The sequence below is a fragment of the Equus asinus genome, chromosome 13, assembly GCF_041296235.1.
Source record: "Equus asinus isolate D_3611 breed Donkey chromosome 13, EquAss-T2T_v2, whole genome shotgun sequence".
NCBI lineage: Eukaryota > Metazoa > Chordata > Mammalia > Perissodactyla > Equidae > Equus > Equus asinus.
In genome coordinates, this window is record NC_091802.1 from 44,405,549 (window position 1) to 44,431,900 (window position 26,352).

General features: G+C 39.5%; 1 protein-coding gene and 1 long non-coding RNA gene across 3 annotated transcripts in view; one reads left to right on the forward strand and one right to left on the reverse strand.

The window, feature by feature from the left end:
- Nucleotides 1-23,567, reverse strand: part of NSF (N-ethylmaleimide sensitive factor, vesicle fusing ATPase) — a 143,246-nt gene extending 119,679 nt beyond the window's left edge. For both annotated transcript variants that reach the window (XM_044744838.2, XM_070483414.1), the window contains exon 1: nucleotides 22,768-23,567. In XM_044744838.2, the coding sequence (XP_044600773.2) occupies nucleotides 22,768-22,968 (201 nt within the window). In that variant the 5' untranslated portion in view covers nucleotides 22,969-23,567. The remainder of the gene's footprint in view (nucleotides 1-22,767) is intronic.
- LOC123276040 (uncharacterized) lies at nucleotides 22,916-24,359 on the forward strand. Its single transcript, XR_011493888.1, has 3 exons — nucleotides 22,916-23,018; nucleotides 23,800-23,944; nucleotides 24,065-24,359. It is a non-coding gene; the product is annotated as an uncharacterized lncRNA (long non-coding RNA).
- Nucleotides 24,360-26,352: the final 1,993 nt, after the last annotated feature.

Sequence of the window (26,352 nt, forward strand, 5' to 3'; positions counted from 1 at the left end):
TCAAGTGGAAGCACCCGACTATATTTTTATTGTCTGTTTACATGTTTGCATTGCATAAAAGATGTAAGTTTGTCAAGGACTGAGAGAGTATCTTGCTCACATCTATGCTTCCTGGGCTAGTAGAGGGCCCGGCACACAGTGAGTGCTCATCAAACATTTGTTGAATAAATGAACTTACATATCAATACAAATCTATCTCAACTGCAAAATAAGCGATGCAAAGATCATGTACACAAAGGACATTTCAAGGTTATTGAGGAAGTGATACAATTTAATAAAAATGATCAAACAATTCAAAATTACACAGAACTGATATAGCCTAAGTACTAATAAAAAATCTACAAAATGCTAAGTTAACCTTTTCATTTGTAACTTCTTTACTTGTCAAAGAGGTGGTGCCCTTCAAAAAAGAGTGAGAAAATATGTAGAAGTCATCTGGCTGGCCAACTAAAACAGATGCTGTGAGCAAAAGCCCTCCCTACTGGAATCTAGAAGCATCTGTTTTTATGGTGAGCCAAGCAGAGTGTCTCATTTTATCATAAAAATATAAGTCCCTATAAATAGTAGCTGTTAACACAACACAGTAATGCCAAGGGAAAATTCCATAATTTTTCTAACATTGACCTTGCTTCTAGGAAACAATATTAAAAGTCCAGCCACTACAGCCATGCAACTGTTAAGAAATGAAAATATAGAATTGATGGGCAATTTTATATAAGTTTAATTATCTGAGTTACTAGAACATTTAACTCTCTGAGGGCTGTAAAGTTTTTTCATTAATAACTTGAAATGTAAAAAATTATTAACATTACTACTCAAAAGAATAAAAATCTCAAATGGAAACTTTACTGGAAGTAATTATATTATTATTTATTTGAAAGCCTTTAAATGAAGAAAGAGAATTTGCTTCTCTTCGTCAAAAAAATTGGGAGGATTTACCAGGACCCCACTGGCAACATTATACAGTTTCAGAATATAAATAACACACTTTCATCCAAAAGTCTACTTTAAAAATTGGGTTATTTAAGCATATGCATGCTGTTTTGGTAAGGAAAAATAAACAGTGTAGTACCTGACTAGAAGAGCTCATGACCAAATAACTGCCCCACCCTAACAAGGGCAAGAACCCTCACGAATCCACTGGTTCTCCTTCTGTGGTGCCTCAGGCCGTGGTTACAGCTCTCTAAAGACACGTGAATCCCCCACAGGAACGGGAAGTATGATAGAAAAGATGAACATGCCCGAGAGCCAGTTCAGCCACCAAGTCTCACTCAATTACTTCTTGTCAGATGAATGTGTCTAGTGCTTACTTTATTGAACACTGCAGTTTAATAAAGTAACCACTAGACACATACGGTGATTAAAATTAAAATTAATTAAAATTAAAAATTCAGTTCTTCAGTCACACTAGCCACATTTCAAGAGCCACATGTGGCTAGTAGATATCAATGCAGAAAGCTGCATGGGATAGTGCTAGTCTAGAACAATGTGAGAAAGGCCATCAGGAATACCTGTCTTCAGGCCTATAGAATCACTCCGTGCTATACACTCCTGTAATAATAATTTCTGTTAAAATGTTGAAGTCATAAAAACAAAACAAAACAAAACAAAACAAAACAAAAATGTTGAAGTCATGTGGGACTAGAAGTGATGAGGTAGAAATAAGTTAAACTTGCATGTCCTATAGCTATCTTTTTTTTTTTTTGAGGAAGATTAGTCCTGAGCTAACTACTGCCAGTCCTCCTCTTTTTTGCTGAGGAAGACTGACCCTGAGCTCACATCCGTGCCCATCTTCCTCTACTTTATATGTGGGACGCCTACCCCAGCATGGCGTGCCAAGCGGTGCCATGTCCGCACTGGGGATCCGAACCAGCGAACCCCAGGCCGCCGAGAAGTGGAAAGTGCGAACTTAACCGCTGCGCCACCGGGCCAGCCCTATAGTTATCTCTTAAAAGAATCTGTAAGGACATCTTTCACATTATCCATCTCAGACCATTAACTATTCACATAAATGAACCTCCTGACATCTCTGAAGGCCTTAAAATTCCCTTACAAATTTTTATGGGAAAAGAAAAAAGTACGTTCCTATTTTGTTTTTTTGGGTAAAAAAAAAAAACACAAAGAAAAATGTAAAAGGCTGACAACATTAAATATTGGCAAAGATGTGATGCAGTTTCTTATAAAGTTAATGTGACCTAGTCAAGAGAAATGAAAACACAGTCACGCTTGTACACAAATGTTCGCAGCAGTTTTATTCATAACAGCCAAAAATTGGAAATAACACAAATATCTACCAAGAGGTGAACAGATAAACAAATTGTGGTATAGCCATACAATGGAATACTACCCAGCAATTAAAAAGAAACTAACTACCGATAATACGCAACAACATTGGCAAACCTCAAAAACATAATGCTGACTAAAAGAAGCCAAATGCGAAATAAGAATTCATCTTATATTATATAAAATTCATCTCGTATTTAGAGGAATTTATAGAAGAGGCCAAATTAATCTAGGCTAACCGAAAAAAAAAAAGGCCAGTGGTTGCCTAGGTGAAATGGACAGCAAAGAAGCATGAAGTAATTTTTTGAGACGACAAAAATGTTCTATATCTTGACTGTATTTTATTATATATAGGTTATACCTCAATAGTTGAGAAATGATGCTGTGATTTTTTAATGGCTGGGCAATCTCTAATAATTCCCATTGCAAATATGGGATAAATGCTGAGACTATAAAATATAGTTCAGGTACAAGGTCAAAATGGGGCCCCAGACTCACGCAACAAAGACCTACACCTTGGTACATCCCCACTCAGTATGCCGACTGGAAGGAAAGAGAACTACGTCTGCGGAACAGACTCAGTCCACTCCCCAGCCAGTTCTCACCTCGGCTGGAGGAGTAACAGAGAACTAAGAGAATGGTCAGATCTGCCTCTAAAAGGCCAGTCCATGGTTGCTGACTCTATTGGCCTTCTAGTCCTGGGTACAGGACGTGAAAAAGGAAGGATAAAACTTACAACTCCTTCTGGCACAAAAGTCCCATACGGACCAATAGACTGGCAATTCTTCCTCCTAAGAAGAGTAAGTAAGGGTTTTTTTCCCCTGTAATAATTCTTCTCTTAGGAGTCAAGACAGTTTGAGCTAAAGTTCTACCCTCCCTATGGGCAGGGATGGAAACATGAGGAAATAGGAAGAAATGCACATCCACCCATACATATTCAACAATGAAACAACCTTCATTTACTTGATACTCAATAAATGTTAGTTATTATCACTATCATAGAGAAAGTCAATAAATAATTATTTGTAATAGCCAAAAAACACCCCAAAACCCAGACAACCTAAACCTAAATAAATGCCATAAATAGAAGCATAGATAAAAGAATCACAACTACGCAGCCATTTAAAAGGTCAAGGCACCTCTGTATGTACTGACAAGGGGAAACATCCACAATAGAGTGCTAAGTTTTCTAAAAGTTACAAAATAGTATGTAGAGTAAGTTTTTTTTTCTGAGGAAGATTTGCCCTGAGCGAACATCTGTTGCCAATCTTCCTCTATTTCGTATGTGAGCCACTGTCATAGTATGGCCACTGATAAGACGAGTGGTGTAGGTCTGTGCCTGGGAACCGAACCCGGGATGCTGAAGTGGAGCGAGCTGAACTTAACTATTAGACCCCCAGGGCTGGCCCCCAGAGTGCGTTTTCTTTATTAAAAAGATCCACATTAAATTGCTAACAGTAATTATCACTGAGGCAAAACAATAAGGTGTAAGGGAAACATTTTCACTTTGTACAATTCTGAATTTTCGAACTGTTTTTGAAATAAATAATCCGTGTTTTACGGAAATAATTTTAAATACAGAAAAGTTTACGTACAAAGTTGTTCTCTACAGCATTATTTTAACAGTGATGAAGTAGCAGCAACTTCAAAGTCCTATTTCAAAGTAATGGTTACGTAAACTATAACAAATTCACCATATTACATAGCTTCAAAATCCTCAGAATACATTAAGGAAAGGGCTCATATCACAGGATTTTATAGATATATAAATTTTACTTTACGGCTTGATTTTTTTTTAAGTATAACAAACAAAATAAATGGAAACACCAAAATGTAAAAAACAATTGTGACTGGATAATTGGACTATGGGTGATTCAGTTTCTTTTCTGCATTTTCCAATTTTAGAAGTATGGATAAGTGTTATTTCACTAACCAAATTAAAATTTCTGTATTAAAGTTAATTGACAGTATATTTCATTTCAGACCTCTCTTTGCTTCTGTACAGACAGTGATGACCACACACATTAAGAAAATAACTCGGACATGTTTAACAAAAGAGTATTGTCATTATTCATGAAACACAAGACAAACGGTTTCATCATTTGTGTGTATCTTTCCTTCATAATCAAATCACATTGGTTAAATCTAATTTTCTTTGTTAACAGTGTGACAAGGATTTTTGTAAATAAACCCAGTAAGAAGATATGAAATGTGGTCTGAAGCATAGAACAATTTGACAAATATACAAAGAGTTAAAGATTTATTTATACTGGGCAGGTTAACCAATGACTCAGGTCAAAATGAGCACTAAATCATAAGCCAGTTAACCAAGTCCTTGGCTCAATGAATAAATAATTTCCTAAGACTCCATTAATTTGGGAAAGTTCATAAATGACTTAAAATGAATTACTTTAAAATTTGGAGAAGTGCCTGAAACAACATCTAGCACATAATAGGCACTCAATAAATATTTGTTGAATTAAAAAAAATTTGGAGAGACTTATCTAGAAAGTTGAAGAAAATGCCTGTCTTAGCAGACAAACCAAAAACTTTGCTATAAATAGGAAATATAAATAGGAACTAGACAACAGATTCCATTTAAAACAGAAACAAATTTTTTTTTTAGGAAGATTAGCCCTGAGCTAACATCTGCTGCCAATCCTCTTTTTTGTTTGTTTTTTTTTGCTGAGGAAGACTGGTCCTGAGCTAACATCCGTGCCCATCTTCCTCTACTTTATATGTGGGATGCCTACCACACCATGGCTTGCCAAGTGGTGCCATGTCCGTACCCGGAATCCAAACCAGCAAACCCCATGCCACCAGAGCTGAACGTGCACACTTAACTGCTGTGCCACTTGGGCTGGCCCCAAAATTTTTTAAGTACTAGAAAAAAGTTCAGCGCAAATATGTAAGACTCATATGAAGAAAACCAAAGGAAGTACATAAAAGAATATCCAAATAAATGTAGAAATAAATGATGTCATTGCATGCAATGACTCAATATTGTAAGGATATCATGAACTCCAAATTAACCTATAAACTTAATGTAATTACAAGCAAAATCCCAATGGGTCTTTTGTAAATTCAATCTAAACTACAACTGGCAAAGTAAATGTTGCAGGAGAAATGGAAGGGAAATTTTTTAATTTGTGGAAGTGGCCAAGAAAAATTTCAGGAAGAATGAGGGGCACTGGCCTTATTAGACACTAAAATATGCCATATGCAGTAACTAAAACAATGTGGAATTGGTATAGAACAGACAAATAGTTCAACGGAGTAGAACAAATAACCCAGAAACAGAACCAGATACACATGAGAACCCAGCACATGCGATTTAGAATCAGTGAGGGAAAGCTGAACTCTCAACAGCTGGTGTGGAGACAACTCACTACCCACTTGCCGGGGGTGGGGGGTAGTGTTAATAACAACAGCTAAGATGTTTGGAGAGCCAGGTGCCAGGCATGGATTCAAGAGTTTCACATACCTGCAAGCACCCCAGCCCACAGTTCTCTTTCCTATTGCCAAAATTTAAATCACATGATTTGCCTCACTCGAGCTCACATTTTTGTTTCTCATAACACAAGAAAACTACTTCTCTCTAAATGATTTTTTAAGTGCAACTCATTCTGAATACCATATACTTAGAATAAAAAAGCTAATCTTAAGGTGAATAAACTGAAGATTGCGTGTTTTTATCCTATAGCTACCTCCAATTTGATTCAAGCACATAAAGTGGTTTCATTTCATCACATTCAAGGATCACACTGTTCTGTTCCTCCAGAACAGAACCTTACCGAAGCATCCTAAGGCACGGGTCTCAAATGTATAGAGGCAGGGTCCCTCACCTGTAGGGCTGATGCCAACCCCTCATGCAGCCTTTGTTTTTTGCATCTTGGGTCCACGCCTTTCATAGAGACTTAAACAGCAAAAAGTCCTTGACTCTACTCTTACCTCAAATTATCAACCATTTCTCTCGTCACTTCACAACCAAACTTCTCAAGTCTCCCTCCTTGTCGCATGTTTCCTCATCCTATGGCAATCTTCAACCATCCTTGGAAGTCCTCTCCAGCAACCACTTTACTGCAATTGCTCTTCCGAGTCACAATGACTTTCTAATTGCCAAATTCAGTGGCGTCTCCTCTCCTCAGTATTCACTCTTTTGTTTCTCTTGCTGTCCTCCTTATCTCTGTTATTACCATCATTATCCTTTCAACTCAAAGTCACTCAAATTCACAATGTCAGGGTCATTCTTTCCTCCACCACTTAACACCCCCTAGACACAAACTTGTGGGCCAAGACATATTAATTCTACTTCTGCACTGTCACTTGCATTTTATCCCTCCCTTCCATCCTCACAACCGCTAATCTAGTTCAGCCCCCATCACCTCTCTCCTAAAAAAACTGCAATAGGGGCAGGCCTGGTGGCACAGCGGTTAAGTTCACACGTTGTGCTTCGGCAGCCTGGGGGTCGCCAGTTCGGACCCCGGGTGTGGACATGGCACTGCTTGGCAACCCATGCTGTGGTAGGAGTCCCACATATAAAGTGGAGGAAGATGGGCACGGATGTTAGCTCAGGGCCAGTCTTTCTCAGTAAAAAGAGGAGAATTGGCAGCAGACGTTAGCTCAGGTCTAATCTTCCTCAAAAAAAAAAAAAGCTGCAATAACTGAATTGGTTTCCCTGATTCTAATTTCTCTTCTCCAATTCAGTCTTCCCTCTGCCACCAAACATGACCTAAAACCAAAAAGGTGATTCCTAAATAACAAAGCCCAAATTCTTTAGCATGATATTTATAACCACTTATGCAAGATCTATCCTTGTTTTTCCAGATCTACCTCAGTGCCCCACCTCAACTTCATGTACTTCACACTTCAAACTCCATGCCTTTGTTCACACTATTCCTTCTGCCTGATTTCCCTATTCCAAACCACTTTCACTCAGGGAAATGCTACCCATCTTGCAAAGCCAAGTTTATGAAACTTCCTGGTTCCCAGTAAGACTGAATATCTCCTTTATTTGTGCTTCTGCAACAGTCTTAACGCTACTTATCACCAGCTGCCTTACACTACTTAGTTGAGTATGATTTTAAGCTGTGACATTCCTGTGCCATCCAATAAATATGCAATACGTTAGTTGAACTTTTTATTAGCATTTTTTCAGAAACACTTCTGCTATGGTCTGAATGTCTGTGTCTTCCCAAAATTCATGTTGAAAACCTAACGCCCATGGTGATGGTATTAGGAGGTGAGGCCTTTGGGAGGTGATTAGGTCACGAGGGCAGAGCTCTCAAGAATGGAGTTAGTGCCCTAATAAAAGAGGCCCCAGAAAGTTAGCTCACCCGTTCTGCCATGTGAGGACACAACAAGAAGTCTGTGACCCACAAGAGGGCCCTCACTCAACCATGCTGGCACCCTGATCTCCGCCTTCCAGTGTCCAAAACAGTGAGAAATAAATTTCTGTTGTTTATAAGCTCCGTGATCTGCAGCCTTTTGTTATAGCAGCCCAAACAGACTAAGACAACTTCATAAAAAATAAAATCCATCATTTTAAACTGTACACTTCAGTGGCTTTTAGTATATTCACTATATTGTGCCATCATCACCACTATCTAATTCCAGAACATTTCCAACACTCCACAAAGAAACCCTGTACCTATTAGCAGTTAGCCCCACTTCTCCCCTCCCCTCACCTCCTGGCAACCACTGCCTGTATGTCAACTCTGTCTCTAGGGACTGCCTATTGTGGACATTGCGTATAAACAAAATCATACAATCTGATCTTTGTCACTGGCTTCTTTCACTCAGCATAATCATCTATGTTGTAGCATATGACAGTACAGTAGTCCCCACTTATCCGTGGGGGACACATTCTAAGATCTCCAGCGGACACTTGAAATCACAGAAAGTATCTAACCCTACATTTACTATGTTTTTTCCTACGCATACATATTTGAGGTGCGACAGCAAAACTAGCATGAATTTCTGTTTCCTTCTTCACAATTTCATAGATAGAAAATTCATTCTTACGGTAGATCTTAACAATCTCAGCATTTGACTTTTTTCTTTCTTTGTTCATTTGAGAAATTTCACCTTTTTTCACTTAATGGAAGCACTTTACAGCTTCTCTTTGGCATACCTGAATTGCCAGCATGACTACCTTTGCACTTCGGGGCCATTATTAAGTAAAACAAAGGTTACTTGAACATGAGCTCTGCGATGTCAGGAAAGTCAATCTGAAGGCTACTAAGTGACTGATGAGCAGTTAGCTATACAGCATGGATACACTGAACAAAGGGATGATTCACTTCCCAGGCGGACGGAGCATGACAGCATGAGATTTAATCACGCTACTCTGAACAGTGTGCAATTTAAAACTTATGAATTGTTTATTTCTGGAATTTTCCATTTAATATTTTCAGACCATAGTTAACCACAGGTAAGTAAAACCACGGAAAGCAAAATTGCAGATAAAGGGGACTACTGTATTTCATTCCTTTTTATGCCTGGATCATATTCCACTGTACGGATAAACCACATCTGTTTATCTATCCATCAGCTGATGGACAGTGGGTTATTTCCACTTTTTGACTACTATGAATAATGGTGCTATGAACATCCATGTATAAATTTACGTATGAACATATACTTTCAACTCTCTTGGTTACATAGCTAGGAGTAGAATTGCTGGGTCATTCTCTATTTAACTTTTTGAAGAACTGCCAAACTACTTTCCACAATGGCTGCACCATTTCTCATTCCCACCAGCAGTTGTTTGAGGGTTCCAATTTCTCTACATTTTTTTTTAACACTTTTTTTTTAGCCTGAGCCATCCTAATGGGTATGAAGCAGTATCTCATTGTGGTTTTGATATGCATTTCCCTAATGACTATGATGTTGAACATCTTTTCATGTGTTTATTGGTCATTCACACATTTTTCTGGAGAGATGTTTAGTCAAATCCTTTGCCCATTTTTAAATCAGGTTGTCTTTTTTATTGTTGAGCTATAAGGGTTCTTTATATATTCTGGATACTAGACACCTATCAGATACATGATTTGCAAATATTTTCTCCCATTCTTTGGGTGATCTTTTCAGTTTCTTTCTTTTTTTTTTTAAAGATTGGCACCTGAGCTAACAATTGCTACCAATCATTCTTTTTTTCTTCTTCTTCTTCTCCCCAAAGCACCCCAGTACATGGCTGTATATTCTAGTTCTGAGTGCCTCTGGTTGTGCTATGTGGGATGCCACCTCAGCATGGCCTGATGAGTGGTGCCATGTCCGCAGGCCGGCCCCTCAGTTTCTTGATAGCGTCCTTTGATGCAAGAAAGTTTTAAATCTTGATCAAGTCCAATTTACCTATTTTTTCATTGACCATGCTTTTTGTGTCGTATCTAAAAAATTCACTGTTTAATCCAAGGTCATGAAGATTTTCACCTACGTTTCTTTCCAAGAATTTTATAGATTTAGATCTTTGATTGATTCTGAGTTAATTTTTGTATGTGGTATGAGGTTGAGGTCCAAGTTCATCCAGGTGTCCCAGCATCATTTGTTAAAAAGACTATCGTTTCCCCATTGCATGGTCTTGGCACACTTGTTGAAAATCCGTTGATCATATATGTATGGGTTTATTTCTGGACTCTCAATTCTATTCCATTGGTTTATATGACTATGCTTATGCCACTGCCACATCATCTTGATAACTGTAGCTTTGTAGTAAGTTTTGAAATCAGGGAGTGTGTCCTCCAACTTTGTTGTTCTTTTTCAAGACTGTTGTGGCTAAAATGGCTTTGCAACTCCATATGAATTTTAGGACCAGCTCATCCACTTTTGGGAAAAAAAGCAGTTAGAATTTTGATAGACATTACATTGATTTTATAGATCAATTTGGGAGTATTACTATAATAACAATATTAAGTCTTCCAATCCATGAATACAAGATATCTTTCCACTTACTTAGATCTTTAATTCCTTTCAACATGTTTTGTGGTTTTTAGTGTACAAGTCTTGCACTTCTTTGTTTAAATTTATTCATAAGTATTTTATTCTTTCTGATGCTAGTATAAATGGAATTGTTTTCTCTTTTTTTTAAGATTTTAGTTTTCCTTTTTCTCCCAAAGCCCCCCGGTACATAGTTGTGTACTTTTAGTTGTGGGTCCTTCTAGTTGTGGCATGTGGGATGCCACCTCAGCATGGCTTGATGAGCAGTGCCATGTCCGCGCCCAGGATACAAACTGGCGGAACCCTGGGCCGACCAAGCAGAGTGCGAAGTTTACCACTCGACCACAGGGCTGGTCCCTGGAATTGTTTTCTTAATTTCATTTTCAGATTGTTTATTGCTAGTGTAGAAATGCAACTAATTTTTGTATATTGATCTTGTATCTTACAACTTTGCTGAATTCATTTAATAGCTCTAACAGGTTTTTTTTTTTTTTTGGTAAATTCTTTAGGGTTTTCTATATATAAGATCATGTCATCTGCAAATAGAGATAACTTTCTTTCTTTCTTTCCAATCTACCTTTTTTTTTTCTTGCTTAACTGCCCTAGCTAGAACCTCCAATATCTTGTTGAATAGAAGCGGAAAGAGCAGACATCCTTACCTTGTTCCTGATTTTAAAGGGGAAAGCTTTCAGTGTTCACCAGTAAGTATATTGTTAGCTGTGAGTTTTCCTGTTATTTGAGTCTTGTTTGTTAAACTGGATTTTCAGAGTGCCAACTCATAAGATTGCTCTGAGAATCTAACAAGAAAAGCTCTGTGAATGTGTTTTCAAAACTGTAAAATACCATTCAGTTTAAGATACTCTTATTCAGTAACTTAGTGCTCTTACTCTGAAAAGTTTACTCCAAACGTTGTCAAAGATGTTTGTGAAGCTGTTTTTTTAAATTCCCAACGTCATGATGAAAGTTTAGCACCTATGTTCTTTTGAAGGGTGAAGAAGAAAAGAAGCATCTTTGGAAAAGAAATGGAAACAAAGATCCAAGGCCTACAGCCTCTCCCTAGTCCCGACCCCTAAGTCTCGTACCTACGTACTCTACCCTTAGCAAGACACAGGGCATTCAGGAAAGCAGAAAGTAGATGCAAGACAGGCAAGAAGCAAGAGGCAGCACGGTACAGAGGAAGAACACAAGATTTAGTAGAAAAAGTTAGCTGTGATTCCAGTTGTTCAGAAGCAAATGGAAAAAAATTGAGACACCTGAAAACATGAGAAGGACTAATAAACTTCACATCTTCACAGCTGCAAAATCTGTTGACTTACATCCCTGAGTCCACACTATACTTATCTAAATTGTTGATGTGACTCTCAGTCACTATAATTAAACATAATATGCTAATATTCATGATGTAAGTGCTTGTAATATTGAGAGGTTTCTCATTTTATAAATTCAGCTTGATAATAAATATAAGCACAATATAATTGTATTTATATCTTTCTTATTTAAAAATAATTATTTACAAATAATTGAGTAAAAACTTGGCTGTTAGAAGGCCAAAAAGAATTACTAGCCTACTTCTGGTTCAATGGAACAAATATTTAATGAATATCTTCAATGTCCCAGGGACTGTGCTCCATGCAGGAGATGCTCAGTTAACAATGAAGCAGCGACTAATTTTTATACTTTTTGAATACTTAATAAGAATAAAATATATATAAAATATATGTAAGATATAAAACACCATGTACCTACCACCCAGTTTAAGAAAAAGAACATTACCATTTCCTTAAATCAACTTTTTATTGAAAAAAACATACATACAGAAAAGTACGTACACTGTGTTTGGTTCAATGAATTTCTATAAAGTGAACACACCCAGAGTAACCAACACCCAGTTAAGAAGGAGAAGATGACCAGCATCTCATACTGCCCCCTCCTAGTCACTAGCCCTTCACCCCCAACCACAAATATCCACTATCTTGTTTCTATCACCAGAGATAGAAATCATAGACAGAGTAGTTTCACCTGTTTTTGAAAACTTTATAAATGGAATCATACAGCATGTGTTACTTTGTATCTGACTTCTACCCCTCAATATCATGATTGAAACTCATTCATGTTGTTGCATGTAGCACTAGTTCATTCATTTTCATTGCTTTTTATAGTATATAATTATATAAATATACCATTATTTATTCGAGTTGCTTCCAGTTTTTAATTATGAATACTGTTGCTATTACCATGTTTGCACATGTCTTTTGAATAATATATGTATGCATTTCTATTGCATATATTCCCCCCCCACCCAACCCCTCAGCCTCCAGCAGAAGTGCAGGGTCATAGGCATACACACATATGTTCAGCTTTAGGGAATTTTGCCTAAGGTGTACAATGTGGTGTTTTGATGTGAGTATACTTTGTGCAATGATTACCACAATCAAGCTGATTAACATATCCATCACTAACATCATAGTTACCATTTTCTGTGTGTGTGGTGAGCACACTTGAAATCTACTCTTTTGGCAAATTTCAAGTATTCGATATCTTATTATTAACTATAGTTACCATCTATCTAGCATTTTCAACTGTTTCTATGGAAAGGTCAGTCAGGGTACCAAATCCACTATAACTGCAAGAGATGACTAAGCTTTCTTAAATGTTTGAAAACTGGATATAGGTGAAGGTATTAAAGGGAAGAACAGAACACTGAAATCTAGAAATAACAAGGTTGAGTATACATTTGGAAAGAAATCTGGAAAAAACATCTTCAACAACGTGTAAAGAACTAAATTAGAGAACTCAAAATACTAAAGTCAATGGTTCTCAACTTTTCAACACCAGAATCACCTGGTGAACGTGTTAAAAGTGATTGCAGCCACAAACTAGCCCCCGCACCCCGCCCCGCTGTCAGTGTTTCTACTTTAATCATCGGGGGGTAATTTGCATTTCTGAGAATTTGCATATCTAACAAGTTCTCAGGTGATGCTGATGAGCTGGTCTGCAGATTCCACTTTGAGAATCACCGTACTAAGGAGAAACAAACTTCATAAAAACAGAAATACTGACACGTTCCTTTCCTTCTACAATAGAAGAGAAAAAAATGTGGAAAAGAAGCTTCAATAATGCTCTTAGTCCACTTTATCACTTAATTTGGTAAATATAATTAAGTTTATTTTGATGCTTGATAAGTAGTAAATTGATTGGAATATATATATATTTCAATATATATACACAAAAAAACAGTTATCAGACTCAGTATCTGCAGGTGGAGAAAAAGGACTTGTATTGGAGTCCAGCAAGTTGTTTAGTTAGATCTATGCTATATTATCAATGATCTGGATAACAGAACAACGAGTATTCAGTAGCTTGGCAGAGAATATAACGTTAAAATTCAAACTATAGATATTTTCCAAAATGATAATTTATTAAGGTATTCAGAGACAAATGTTCATTCATTCATTCAACAATCATTTACTGAATACCTCCAATGCCAGGCTCTGTTCTAAGCAGTGGGAACGAAGTCTGCTATCATTTCACAAAATTTTGTCAATATTATTCTTTAAGAGAAAACTAACTAGGATAACTAAATTTTTTTAATCCCCCACATAGATGTCTTTGGAAGACCCAGAATTAGTGATAATTGCTATTTTTATTACTTGTTAAACCAAGTAAGAAGATGTTTGTTCACATGCATGTAACACTAAAAACACTTTACAATTTTAAAAAATTCACCAATGAAACCCTACAATACTCTTTTTATTTAATGATTTTAAAAATAAGTGAATGTTGGATTTCAAAAATGACAACTTATTTCTTACTTTAATAATTTTCCCATTTTCTCCATTACCAAAGATCTATATGGCTAGTACAAAATACATCAAAACTTTAGCACTTCATCTTAAATTTAGCAAAGCACCAAAACACCCTGCATTACTCATACACAGCTGATGCTTATTCATTTGGTTTCAAATCTAGAGAGCACAAAGTTGTGATAAGTATTAGCACTTTTTGGCTTAATTTCAAAAAAAGGAGAAGAAAATCAGCTTCCTAGAGTAATTCAGCTAAATTTTATTGAAATGATCTTTCTGTCTGCCCTTGTAAAATATACGGAAAAAATATAGGTCAAAATCAACAGCGATAGATAAAGATAAATTTAAATTTAAAGATAACTTTTTTAAAGGAGGAGGGATTAAGTTCTTCCTAAAATTTATATGGAAAAGGGCCAAGAAATGCAAAATGAAGAAAAATAAGGAGGAGGCTTACCCTACCGGATAGCAAGAATAATTTTACAGCTACAGTAATTAACACAGTGGTAGTGGCGCACATACAGACACACAGAATAACGAAACAGAAGGGAGTCCAGACTCAGACTGGACATCAAACAGAGACAGCATTACAAATCAGTGAGAAAAAATGATGAACTCAATAAATGATATTGGGACAACTGGCTATACATATGAAAAGGATAAAATTAACTTCCTAATTCACACCAAACACAAAAATAAATCCCAAATGAATTAAACATCAAAATGTGAAAAGCAAAATTTTAAACCTTTTAGAAGAAAATCTTTCTGACTTCAAGATGGAGAAAGATTTCTTTAAAAATACACAAACACACTAATCTAGAGGTAAAAAAAGGGGTAATTATAACTATATAAAATTTAAATCTAAAACTCTATAAACACGAAAAAAATCACCACTGTTTGGGAGAAACTATTTGCAACTAACAAAGAAGTAGAATCCAAAGCACACCCTATGCCCCACAAAAAGGAAAAAACTCTACAAACCAATTAAAAAAAAAAGCTAACAGCACAACAGAAAAAATGGGCAAAGGACATACAAGGGTAACTCACAGAAGAGGAAATCCCAATGACCAATATTAAAAATGCTTAATCTCACCAGTTATCAGGAAAAAATGCAAATTTAAACAATAAGATTGTTTTATACCTATCATATTGTAAAAATTAAAATGTCTGCAATATTAAGTGCAAGAGGACATGAGTAAGAAGAACTTATATACTGCTGGTATGAGCACAAACTGGCATAACCAGGTAAAGACAAAGGTAACTCATCGCCCAGCAATTCTACATAGCAATTCTACATAGTGCATACGTCTAGGTCTCTAGACAAATATCCTAAAGAAACTTAGACATATGTACGTAAGGAAACATAATGTGCACTCCGGGAAAATCAAAATCAGAAACCACCTAAATTGTCCTTTGATAAGAAAACAACTCATAGTGGTATATTCGCAAAATAAAATACTACACAGTAGTTAAACAGAATTAACTGGCTCTCTACGTATCATCAGGACTAAGTCTCGAATGCCATTTGAAATGAAAAATGCAAGTTGCAGAAGGAAATATATAGTACGACACCATTATACACATTTTAAAAACACACAAAACAATATATTATCTATGGGCACAAATATATGTAGATGTGAACAGGAAGAATCTATACCAACTTTACAATAGTGGTTATTTCTGGGAAAGGTTAGAGGAATCAAGAAGGGATACAAAGGGGATTCAACTGGATCTGTAATGTTTTATTTCTAAAAATTAAAAGATCTGAGGCAAATAGCTTTTTTTTATTTTTTAGGAAGATTAGCCCTGAGCTAACATCTGCCACCTCTTTTTGCTGAGGAAGGCTGGCCCTGAGCTCACATCAGTGCCCAACTTCCTCTACTTTGTATGTGGGACACCTGCCACAGCAAGGTGTGCCAAGCGGGGCCATGTCCATACCTGGATCTGAACCTGCGAAACCCGGGCCACCGAAGTAGAATGTGTGTACTTAACCACTGCGCCACCGGGCCAGCCCCTAAATATATTTAGACTTAAGACTTCTTAATATATTAAGACTTCTTAAATCTGGATGGTGAGCACATGGATATGTTACCTTATTTGCTGTACTGAAATCTCTTAAAGTGTATATGAGTCATACCTGTTCAAAATGCAGAGAGCTTCTAGAAATACTTATAGCCACATGAGGAATATTTAATTTTCATCATTAAAAAATAAGTCGGAAATTATGAGATTAAATCACTAGGAAATTGAAGGTGGTAATTGAAGTGTAAGGTGGCATTCAGAGCCCATTCAAGGTTAGTAATACTGATGTATGAAAAAGGATCCCATTAAGAGATTTTTATACCTAAAATTCCATACCAGAGTATGCACCCTTAAGAACAACATTATAGCAAGTGTCTAGTGTATTGCCAATGCAGGTGTTTCCAAGGGCTCACTGTTCTACCACTTCAAAAATTTTCAACAGTACAGTAACATACTTTCACCTTACACCTTTGCACCTTGATTTAAATACCTGAAAAAAGAACATAAGCATATATTCCTCTGGTTTTCAGAAAGAAGCTATTTAATAGTGCTGTAAAGAGTTCAATTTTATTTTCTAAAATGTATTGCATTTGAGGATACTTTTAAAACTCTCCACTAAAGTAATATACAAAAACAATACCTACTGCATATAAGATTGCAGAAAGCTGATATGCTTTGGATAGCAAAACACTGATTTAGGAAATAGGACTACAAAACATTTTAGATTGTTTGACTTGTGGTACTGCACTTTAGGTAAATTTTACCTCTAACATTTTTCTACATCCCTTTCAACTCCTAAGAGAGTTCTCTCCCTTAGATTCCTTAACATCATCTTACTCCTATTTCTTTTTTTTTGGTGAGGAAGATTGGCCCTGAGCTAATATCTGTTGCCAATCTTCTCCTTTTTGCTTGAGGAAGAGGGTCCCCGAGCTAACATCCGTGCCAATCTTCCTCTTCTTTACATATGGGACGCCGCCTTGAGCAGTGTGTAGGTCTACGCCCGGGATATGAACCTGCAAACCCCAGGCCGCTGAAGCAGAGCACACAAACTTAACCACTACGCCACTGAGCTGGCCCATCTTACTCCAATTTCTTCACAGCACATTACCTCAACTAGGTGTAAGAACTTATGAAGAAAGTGATCCATTTGTTTTATTTGTATTAATGTGGGTATATTTTCAGAAAGGGACTGCTGAAACTCCAGTGAGATTTCTAGCAATTTTAAAAGATAGAGTACAAAAAAGTTTAGGCAACGTGGAAAGCCTTTCTTCTTTTCTTTTCATTAGTGGGGCGTGGTAATATAAGGGGCATAGAAAGCAATACCAAACAGAGCAGCTTTCCTAAGGAGCCTCTCCCTGCCTAGAGGCAGCTGTCTTAAGCTATTAAGTCTGCACATCAGATTCTTTCTTTCCTCTACATTTGATTCCATGATTCCAGAGCAGCTGCAGCACGAGCGTTCTGAAAGACAGAGTGCAGGCCTGGGGCAGTGGTAGCTATCTGTATGTGGAGGTCATTTATAAATAAGTCTGTATTCAGCGTAAGCAATAAGAATTATAACTCTAGAATCTGCTTTATTACTAGCAAAAATTTAAAATAGCTAAGAAAACTTATTACCTTATTGAATCTTTTTGAAAGGCCAAAAGGAACCAGACAAGTTTAAATCAAGTGATCATTTTATAAAATGTATCCAACTTACCATTTCATATTTTTTCTCATATAGCAAATACGCTAAAACAATGATAAAAATTATTTTCTTTTAGGTTCCTTACTTTCCAGATTACGGGCTTCAAAGTATTTTATGGATGAATCAAGTTCTGATGACCTAGATGCTATATACTGAATAACATCGCATATGTTATTCTTCAGCCAGTTTCCTAGAAGAACTAAATATGATGCTTTCTTTTTTGGCCAGGAAAAGCAACAGACAAGGAATACAGGTTACTGATGCCACCAACAACAACGAGCGATAACAACAAAAAAACTTCAACCACATGGTAAACATAAATACCGTTCACAAGATGATGTCATAATGCCAAAATTAACTAAACTAATGACAAATAAAAATGGCAAGCAATAGGATATATTGGAGAATATGAGGAAGCCATTTGGTATAAACCTAATTCGGCCTGACCTTGTCTTTCCAAAAGGGCCTGACCGTGGCTGTTGAGCATGCATTGTATATCTGCTTTAGATATTCCCTATGGCAAGAGCAAAGGCCCTTGAGATAAAGGTGCAACCTCCCTCCCCCTCCCAACGTTGGCATCTCCTTAAGGATTAAGCATCTTTCCTTGGGCTAGGAACTGACTGCTGTGCTCACCTGTGACCACCCAGCTCGAGACAACAGACTTGCCTCCTGCTGTGTCCATCAAGTGCTGTGGTGACAGGGCAATCTTGTGACTATTGTGGGAGGGACATTTCAATCATATGTGAAACACCCTGTTTGGGGGTATATAATCACTCTGTGCACCCCACTTCTTCGGTGCCCTTTCTTCCTTTGGGAAGAAAGGCCCCAGGCCATGGTCCTCAGATTTCAGCTCAGAATAAACTCACCCAAATTTTCATTTATAGATTGGTTATGGATTATTTTCGTCAACACTAACCAAAAGCAATAATAACTCAAACAGCTTTTCTCCCACAAAAAGGAAATACAGAACCCATGCTAAGCATACTGCAACAAGACTAACTCTATTTGATAACCATCAGTAAGTAGTTACTGGGAAATTATGGCTATCTGAAGAAATGACAAGACAATCCGAGATGGGCCAAAGGTGTTTAGCTATTCCAAAAGGTAGAAGATAATTTTTGAAAAATAAACTTTAACAGTAACCTCCAAAAAGCTCTAGGTAAGGTAAATCTACTCTTCTTTATACCCTAGCAACTAAGTTGGTAAACTAGGTAACAGCACTGAACTGACCTGAGTTCCAATCCTGACCCTGCTTCTTGCTGCCTGTGAACCTGGCAAGTTACTGAGCCCCTCTCTCTGAGCAAAACAAAGTTAAGCTAATACTCCCCACCGTGCAGGGTGATTTTGTCAGGATTAAATGAGATACATTTGTAGTTAAGTAATGGTACCCCAAGTGTGTTGATGTGTGTCAGCCCAGAGGAGAGTGGCTAGCAGCATGTTCAAGGGCTATTTCTGACCCATCTTATTCTACCTTTTATCAATGACTTGAATATAGACACAGCAGTCATGATTATTAAACCAGAAGAGACAGCTACTATTTTGGATAACATGAAAAAATCAAGAATCAAGAAGACCTTCAACAAGTAGCAGACATGCTCTGACCTAAAAAAAAGAATTGTAAAGGGGATAAATGTAAGGTCTCACACTTAGGTTCAATAAAACAATTGTGCAATACCTAGACTGGGGGTGGGGGTGTTGATTTTAAAAGAACGTTAAAGTTTTAATTGATTGTCAGCTCAGTATGAGACAAGAGTGTGATTTACTGCAGAAAAAAAGCGAGCACAATTTTACCCAGTATTAATAATGGTGGTATCCAGCTCAAGAGAATGAGTTCATGGATATTCTTCACTGATCCCTATGTTCCACCCTGGGCACATTTTAGAAAAAACACTGACAAAACAGAGCATTTCCAAAGGAAACTAACCTAAATGATGAAGGGTTTGGAATACAGCCTATTCAAGGAATTGGGGATGTTTAACTTGCAAAAGAGAAAATCTGAGGGAATATGTAAGCTGTCTTCAAATACCTGAGGAGCTTTCATATAGAAAAGGAATTGTGTTTAGTTCTACGTAGCTCTAAACAGCAGAAATAACATCTATGTATAAAAGTTACACGGAACTCCAAATAGAAAAGACCCTTCTGACATGACACTAAAATGGGCTAGCCTGATGGCAACGTACCTCCATCACCAGAGGATTCGAACAGAGATTGGATTCATTTTCAACAAGAATGTATTGATTACCCAGGTCCCAGGCAGTGTGCAAAGCACAGATGGGGACAGTGAGTAAAAAACTGACCTGGTCTCTGCTTTCAAGGAAGGTAAAGTCTAGTGATAGAGGCAAATAATCGCACTAATAAATTTAAAATGACAAACAGAAAACTCTAAGGAAAGGAATTACAGTTCTTCAAGAGCAATAACAAAGGATGCTGACTTGTAGTCTGGGATCCGAACAGGCTTCTCTTGAGTAGCTGAGCAATCCGTGAGTAGGAGGTAAATGGCTGGGAGCAGAGCATTTTGAAAGGAAACAGCATATGCAAAGACCTTGCGGTAAGAGAAACTGGTAAGAGAAACTCCGGTAGGTTCAAGGGCTTGAAAGGCTTACATAACCTGAGCATAGAGCGTCAGGGGGTGATGGAGAGAGGCAGGAGCAGAGCTACAAAGGGCCTTAAAGGCCCAGGTGAGGATGTGGTCTTCTCCCAAAAGTAATGGGATACTATTGAGGGAGGGGTTTAACTAGCAGTGGGCAAGGGAAGGAACAAACAATGTGCAGAATACCACAAGGAGACCCCTTGGGAGCTTCCCGCAGGTGTCCAGACCAGAAATGACAGGAGTTTGGGAAAAGGAGGTAGAAAAGAACATGTGGAGAGGTGGACAGATTGGAGAGATTTTTAGGATGTTAAAATGACAGAACCCATGTGACCAGTCCAGCAGGTGATCTGGGTATAGTTTAAATAAGCAATGTCCCAAGCCAGATTCTTTGGCCCTAATAACATCCCTCAAAGGACGGGGGGGACAGAACTCAGTGACGAATTTTACTGGGGGCAGAGGATGTGGTGAGAGAGAGGAGGATATAAAGGATGACCCCTCCTGCCCCCTGGCCCCCCCAGGTTTCCAGCCTATATAAGCAGATGGAGGGTGATGCCATTCACTGAAATAGGAAATACAGGGATTAGGTGGGCTAAGATCATGGGTTAGGATTTGAATAAGTTGAGTCTGAGGCACTTTTTTTTTTTTTAGGAAGATTAGCCCTGAGCTAACATCTGCTGCCAATCCTCCTCTTTTTTGCTGAGGAACACTGGCCCTGATCTAACATCCATGCCCATCTTCCTCTACTTTATATGTGGGACCCCTGCCATAGCATGGCTTGTGAGGCAGCTTGTTTTTAAATAGGCAATATGACATATTGATCTGGAATTTAAAGAATAGGTCTGGACGGGGAGTAAAATTTGAGAATCTTTGGCATAGATAGTAGTCGAAGCTGTGGGCTTAGAAGAGACTGCCTGAGGAGACAATAGAGAGCGCCAAGAGAGCCTGGAAGAATATCTGCATCGAAAACAGGGTAGAGGAGGGTGAGTCTGCAAAACAGGGGTATGAGTAAAAACAGGAGCAAGGCTTCACAGAAGCCATGGGAAGAGCATTTTCCATTAAGGAGGCAATGGGTCAACAAGGTCAAATGCTGTTGAGGCATCAAGTAAGACAAGGAACGAAAAATGTCAGTTAAGTCTAGGGACACATTTCAGTGGGATGACAGGGCTAGAAATCAGACCGCGGTGGGTTGAGGGGTGAGTAGGTGGTAGGGAAATGGGAGACAATAAACGTGGACAACCCTACCAAGATTTCCGGCTGTGAAGTGGGAACAGAAAAGGTGACAGCTGTGGAGATGGAAGGAGAGTTTGGTTCAAGATGGGAGAAGCCTGAATATGTTAGGAGGGAGCCAGTGAATACACAGGAGTGGGGTTCGTGACAAGGTGGGAACAGACAGACGCTGAAGCACAGGTGGATTGAGTAGCCTTAGATAAAAAAGAGAGGCTATGGGAGAAAGGAAGAGAAAAAGGCCGAATCAAATGACCTTTAATTAAGGTCTCCTCTCACTCTAGAATCTCATGACTTACAATTTCCTTTTGGAAGGATATTTGCATGTATGCATAAATCTATGCAAACTTATTCAAATATTCCGGTATAAATACACCAGTCAAGCACATCCTTATCCCCTAATGACGCAGTTCATGTCCCCAGGTTTATGACCAGTGTAATCTCTGGGCAAGACCCATCCCTCACAGAGCTTTCGGCTCAACGCACGCTGCAATATAGCACAGAACCGGTCCTATCTGCCCTCGCCAAACCCACACCGCACCGCGCTCCGAGAGCTAGAGGAGGAAGTAAAATTTAAAACCCTGAAACTATAACACATCCTGCTGCATTTGAAACGACTGTCATTCATAAATGAAAACCATCGCCACTCCAAGCGAAAAGCATTCCTGCCTGGTCCGACAGCGACAGGTCCCCCAGATGGCGGGGGTTTGACGCTAAAAGTCATTTGCACCCCCTCCTCCGTCCGCAAGACCTCTTATCGTGAAGAACGAGAAATGGGTTCCTGATGATCCTTCCCACAGCCCTCGCCCCAGTGCAGCAGACGGATCCCCCGCAGACGGATCCCGGAGGCTGCATCTAACAAGCTCTCGCCAGGAGGTGCGGAGAAACCCCCAGAGCCCGTCAGACGGGTCTGGGACGGCCGCGGTCCTGCGGCTGCCTCAGGGACGCTAGGAACAAGCCCCCAGGGATGGAGAGGGAGAATCAGGGGAGACGCAGGAGACTCGGGGAGCGAGGGGGTCACCTGCCCTCGAGCTTCCTCGGGGGGATGGAGTTTCTGAGGAGGGCTCATCCCTGCCACCGCTCCCCCTTCTCACCCTCAAGTCCTTCTCTGGCTGGCCGCCCCCTCCACCCTCCATTTGCTCACACTCACTCCCCCGCCCCTGGGACCTCGGAGCGCCCGCGAGCTCGGCGACCCCGCCTCGAGCCGCCGCTCCGGGTCCGGTACTCACCCGGCCCGCCATCTTCGCGGACACGTCCGGCTCCGCGGCTGCAGCTCCGTGCTCGGCAGAGCCCGCCCCCGCCGCGCATGCGCACAGCCGCCGTGAAGCTGCGCGCGCGCCCGCGCCCGGCCGCGTTCCCGGCGCCCCCGCCCCGCAGGGCGCGCGCACGGGCTCGGCGGCCGCCGGGGGCGCGCGGGGCGGCGGCGCCATTTTGGGCGCGAGCAGGGGGGCGGCTGGTGCGGTGACTGTCTTTGCGGAGAGTAAGTGTCCGCCGGCCAGTTCCTCCGGGACTTGCTTTGCGCGTCTCCCCACAGCTGGCCCTTTGTGGCAAGCCCTTTGATGCTTTCATCACTTAGCGCCTTCCTCTCTTTGCCGGCTGCTCTTTCCCCTTTGCTGGCCTTTTAGTGTGATGCTTCCAGACCTGCTGAAACGGGAAGATGTGCAGGAGCGCCCCCCGCGCCGTCCTGGCCCGCCCCCAAGGAACAGCGGGATCCGGGGGCTGCTTCTGAGTTTAAGTCCTGCGTCAATGCAGACTTTTCTCCGTAGGCGGACTTGTTTTCCCAGCTCCTGGAAGTGGTCAACGTTGGCGTTTACACGGAGCTTACGTGTAGCCTCGAAAACTCAGTATTTTCTTCAAATTTAAAAGTGAATTGTGATTATTTCTATATCTTTATTTTATACGTTTTGTATTTTATTATTAACTATACTTATTTATAAAGGTAATTTTTATCTTTAACAGGCTTTGTCATTCCCCAGTGTTGTTTCATTTTAGGCCATACATATTATTGAAATTTGAATAAAAATGCCCTAAATTCGGCCTCTTTTTTTACCTCAATGTTTCCTACCATGCCATTTCCTCGCTGGAATCTCAGAATAGATGGTAATAATAGTAACAGCAGTACCCTACTGTTACTGTTACATAAGGGAGATTATGTCGAATGGGTTCTTCGACGCTTTTGTTGCCCCCGCTAGTTTATATTTCGCTTCATATTTCCGCAAGACAATAAGAAACAATAGGATTTGTTCTTTCATTTCTCACAGTTAATTAGAAAAAAAGTTTTTTCCAATATGAGAAGAGGAAAGAAAGAATTAGAAGAGCTGGGCATGCTTAGCGATTTAAAATTGAGGACTAATGAAAATCAGTAAGTGACCTGGAGATGGGCCACGGACAGAAGAAAAAAGTCAGGCAAGTACCTAAGAACCAGATTGTGAAAGTTGACATGAGGCGACCCGTGTTAAAAGAGAGCCCGAGCAGCCGTTTCAGAGGAATTGCCTTGAGTCTTGGTTTCTTTATTTTCTAAACTAGACCAAACTGTCAACGCTCCAAGAAGTAAGGATAAGAATATCCTGTTTGAAGGGACTGAGAAAACTGGGCTTTACTGATGACCAAAGTGTTAACCAATCAATGAAGTATAAAACTAGCCTTACCTCCTCGAGCACCAGTGAACTCTTTCTTCATACAACTTACATCTTCCTCCCTTTTTCCCATAAAACCCCTGAGCCCATCTCCTGTAACCAGAGCATGTTTGAGTTTCTACTTGAATCTGTGTCTCCTGAATAGCATTTCTTGAGACCCCGAATAAATTTTTTGCTTCTCTTACAGTTTATGCCTCATGTTGGTTGTCATTGCGTTAACTAAATCATCAGTGGATCAGAGAGTTTATCAAGAAAGGGAACTAATTGAACTCTGATCTATTAACTTTCAAAGCTATAAAAATAATTAGAATAGACTGGGGACTCAGGAAGCTTAGATTCTTGTCCTTTTCCTTGCTCTGCCACTCACTCACCATGTCCCTTCACTCCTCGGAGCCCTAGTTTCCTTATTTCTAAAGTGAGAGGTATAATTAGATGAACTTAACAGTTGTGTCTTACATTTTTTGATACTTTGAATTTGAATCTATAAATCAAAGAGATTTTGCCCAAATAATTACTGGATCCAGAAGATGACATTGGCTCTCAGTGCAATGATCTGACATTATTTTCAAGGCCAGAGGATAATGCAAACATATTTACCTATGCAACTGCTTTGTTGTCTTGTTTTACTAGGTAAGCTAGATTGCAAGTGAAAATGTCTTCAACCTCTTGAACGAACAAGGAGGAATGTTTATCATCTAGGAAAGATAGGCCTGCTGGAAAGTTTCCACTGTGTCAGCTTGTAAACATATCTACCCATGACAAGCATATCTCTTTGTATCCTCTCACAAGTAGTATAAATTCAGTAGAATCATGTGTACAGCCCTGCAGAATCTACCAAAGAAACTATAGGGCGACATGAGCCCTTGTCCTTATGGTGCTTGGCACTCAGCTGGAGGGGACAGATTCTGAGACATTGCTCCAGGTTGTCATGTGTCTGCACATCCCATCTGTGCCTTGCTCTGATATTCAAGGTCATCTTAGAAACAGCAGAACTGATTCTGCATCACCTCCTGAGCAATCCTTGCGTGATAGTCAATAGACAACAAATATTTTTGCTGCCCCAAATCCATTCCCCCTTTGTCTGGCCACAGCTCCCCCAGTTCCTGCAGCCTTGGAAGCATTGTGAGACAAAGTACCTCTCCCTCCCTGGCCCAAGAGGGAGCACAGAACCCAAAATCGATCCGATGATCTTTCTCTCCCATGCAACTACAATCTTGACTGTCCTGTTGAAAAAGGATAGCAAATAGCTAGAGCTGATTTCCTGACACCCTGAAATCCACTAGATCATCCACTAGTTATCTACATCCCTGCAGTTTACTTGGTTTCTGTCTTTGGCAAAATCTGGTTGTCCTTCTTTGTCTTCATGTCTGTGAGTTAGTCACTTTCTTTCCCTTCCTCAAAAAAAAAAATACCTCCCTCAGTTCTTCATTGTCCCTGAAATCCTTTTAATATGCTTTCCTTTTACAGTGAGAAAACACGTAAGACAGCTAACAATGATTTAAATTTGACCTAAAGTGTAAATGGCAAACATCATTTTCTAAGGGCTGGAGGGCTTTTTAGGGGGGCAGGAGGTGGATGAGGTGGGACTAGGGATAGGCTCAAAGAGGAAAGGGGTGCTAGGTACCTGAAAGATGAGGAGAGAACATGATGAAAAGAAGATAGCAGGACCCAGGATAAAGCACAGTGAGGCATGTGGGGAGAGGGGTAAGGGTTTGACCAAGGTCAGCTCTTGCTTAACACAGCTACCCAGTGTGATGGTTAATTTTATGTGTTAACTTGGCTGGGCCACGGTGCCTGACACTTGGATGAATGTTATTCTGGATGTTTCCATAAGGGTACTTCTGGATGAGATTTACAGTAAATCCATAGACTTTGAGTAAAGCAGATTGCTCTCTATAATATATGTGGTCCTCATCTAATCAGGTGAAGGCCTGAATTGCACCAAAGGCTGCTCTCCTGGGAGCAAGAGGGGATTCTCCAGCAGACTGCCTTTGGACTTGAACTGCAGTTCTTCCCTGAATCTCCAGCTTGCCAACCTCCCCCATTAGATTTTTGAATTCATCAAGGCTGCACAATTGCATGAGTCAATTCCTTAAAATAAATCTCTTCATATATATATATATATACACGCATATGCACATCCTATTGCTTCCTGTCAGTGACAAGGAAGCAATTCCA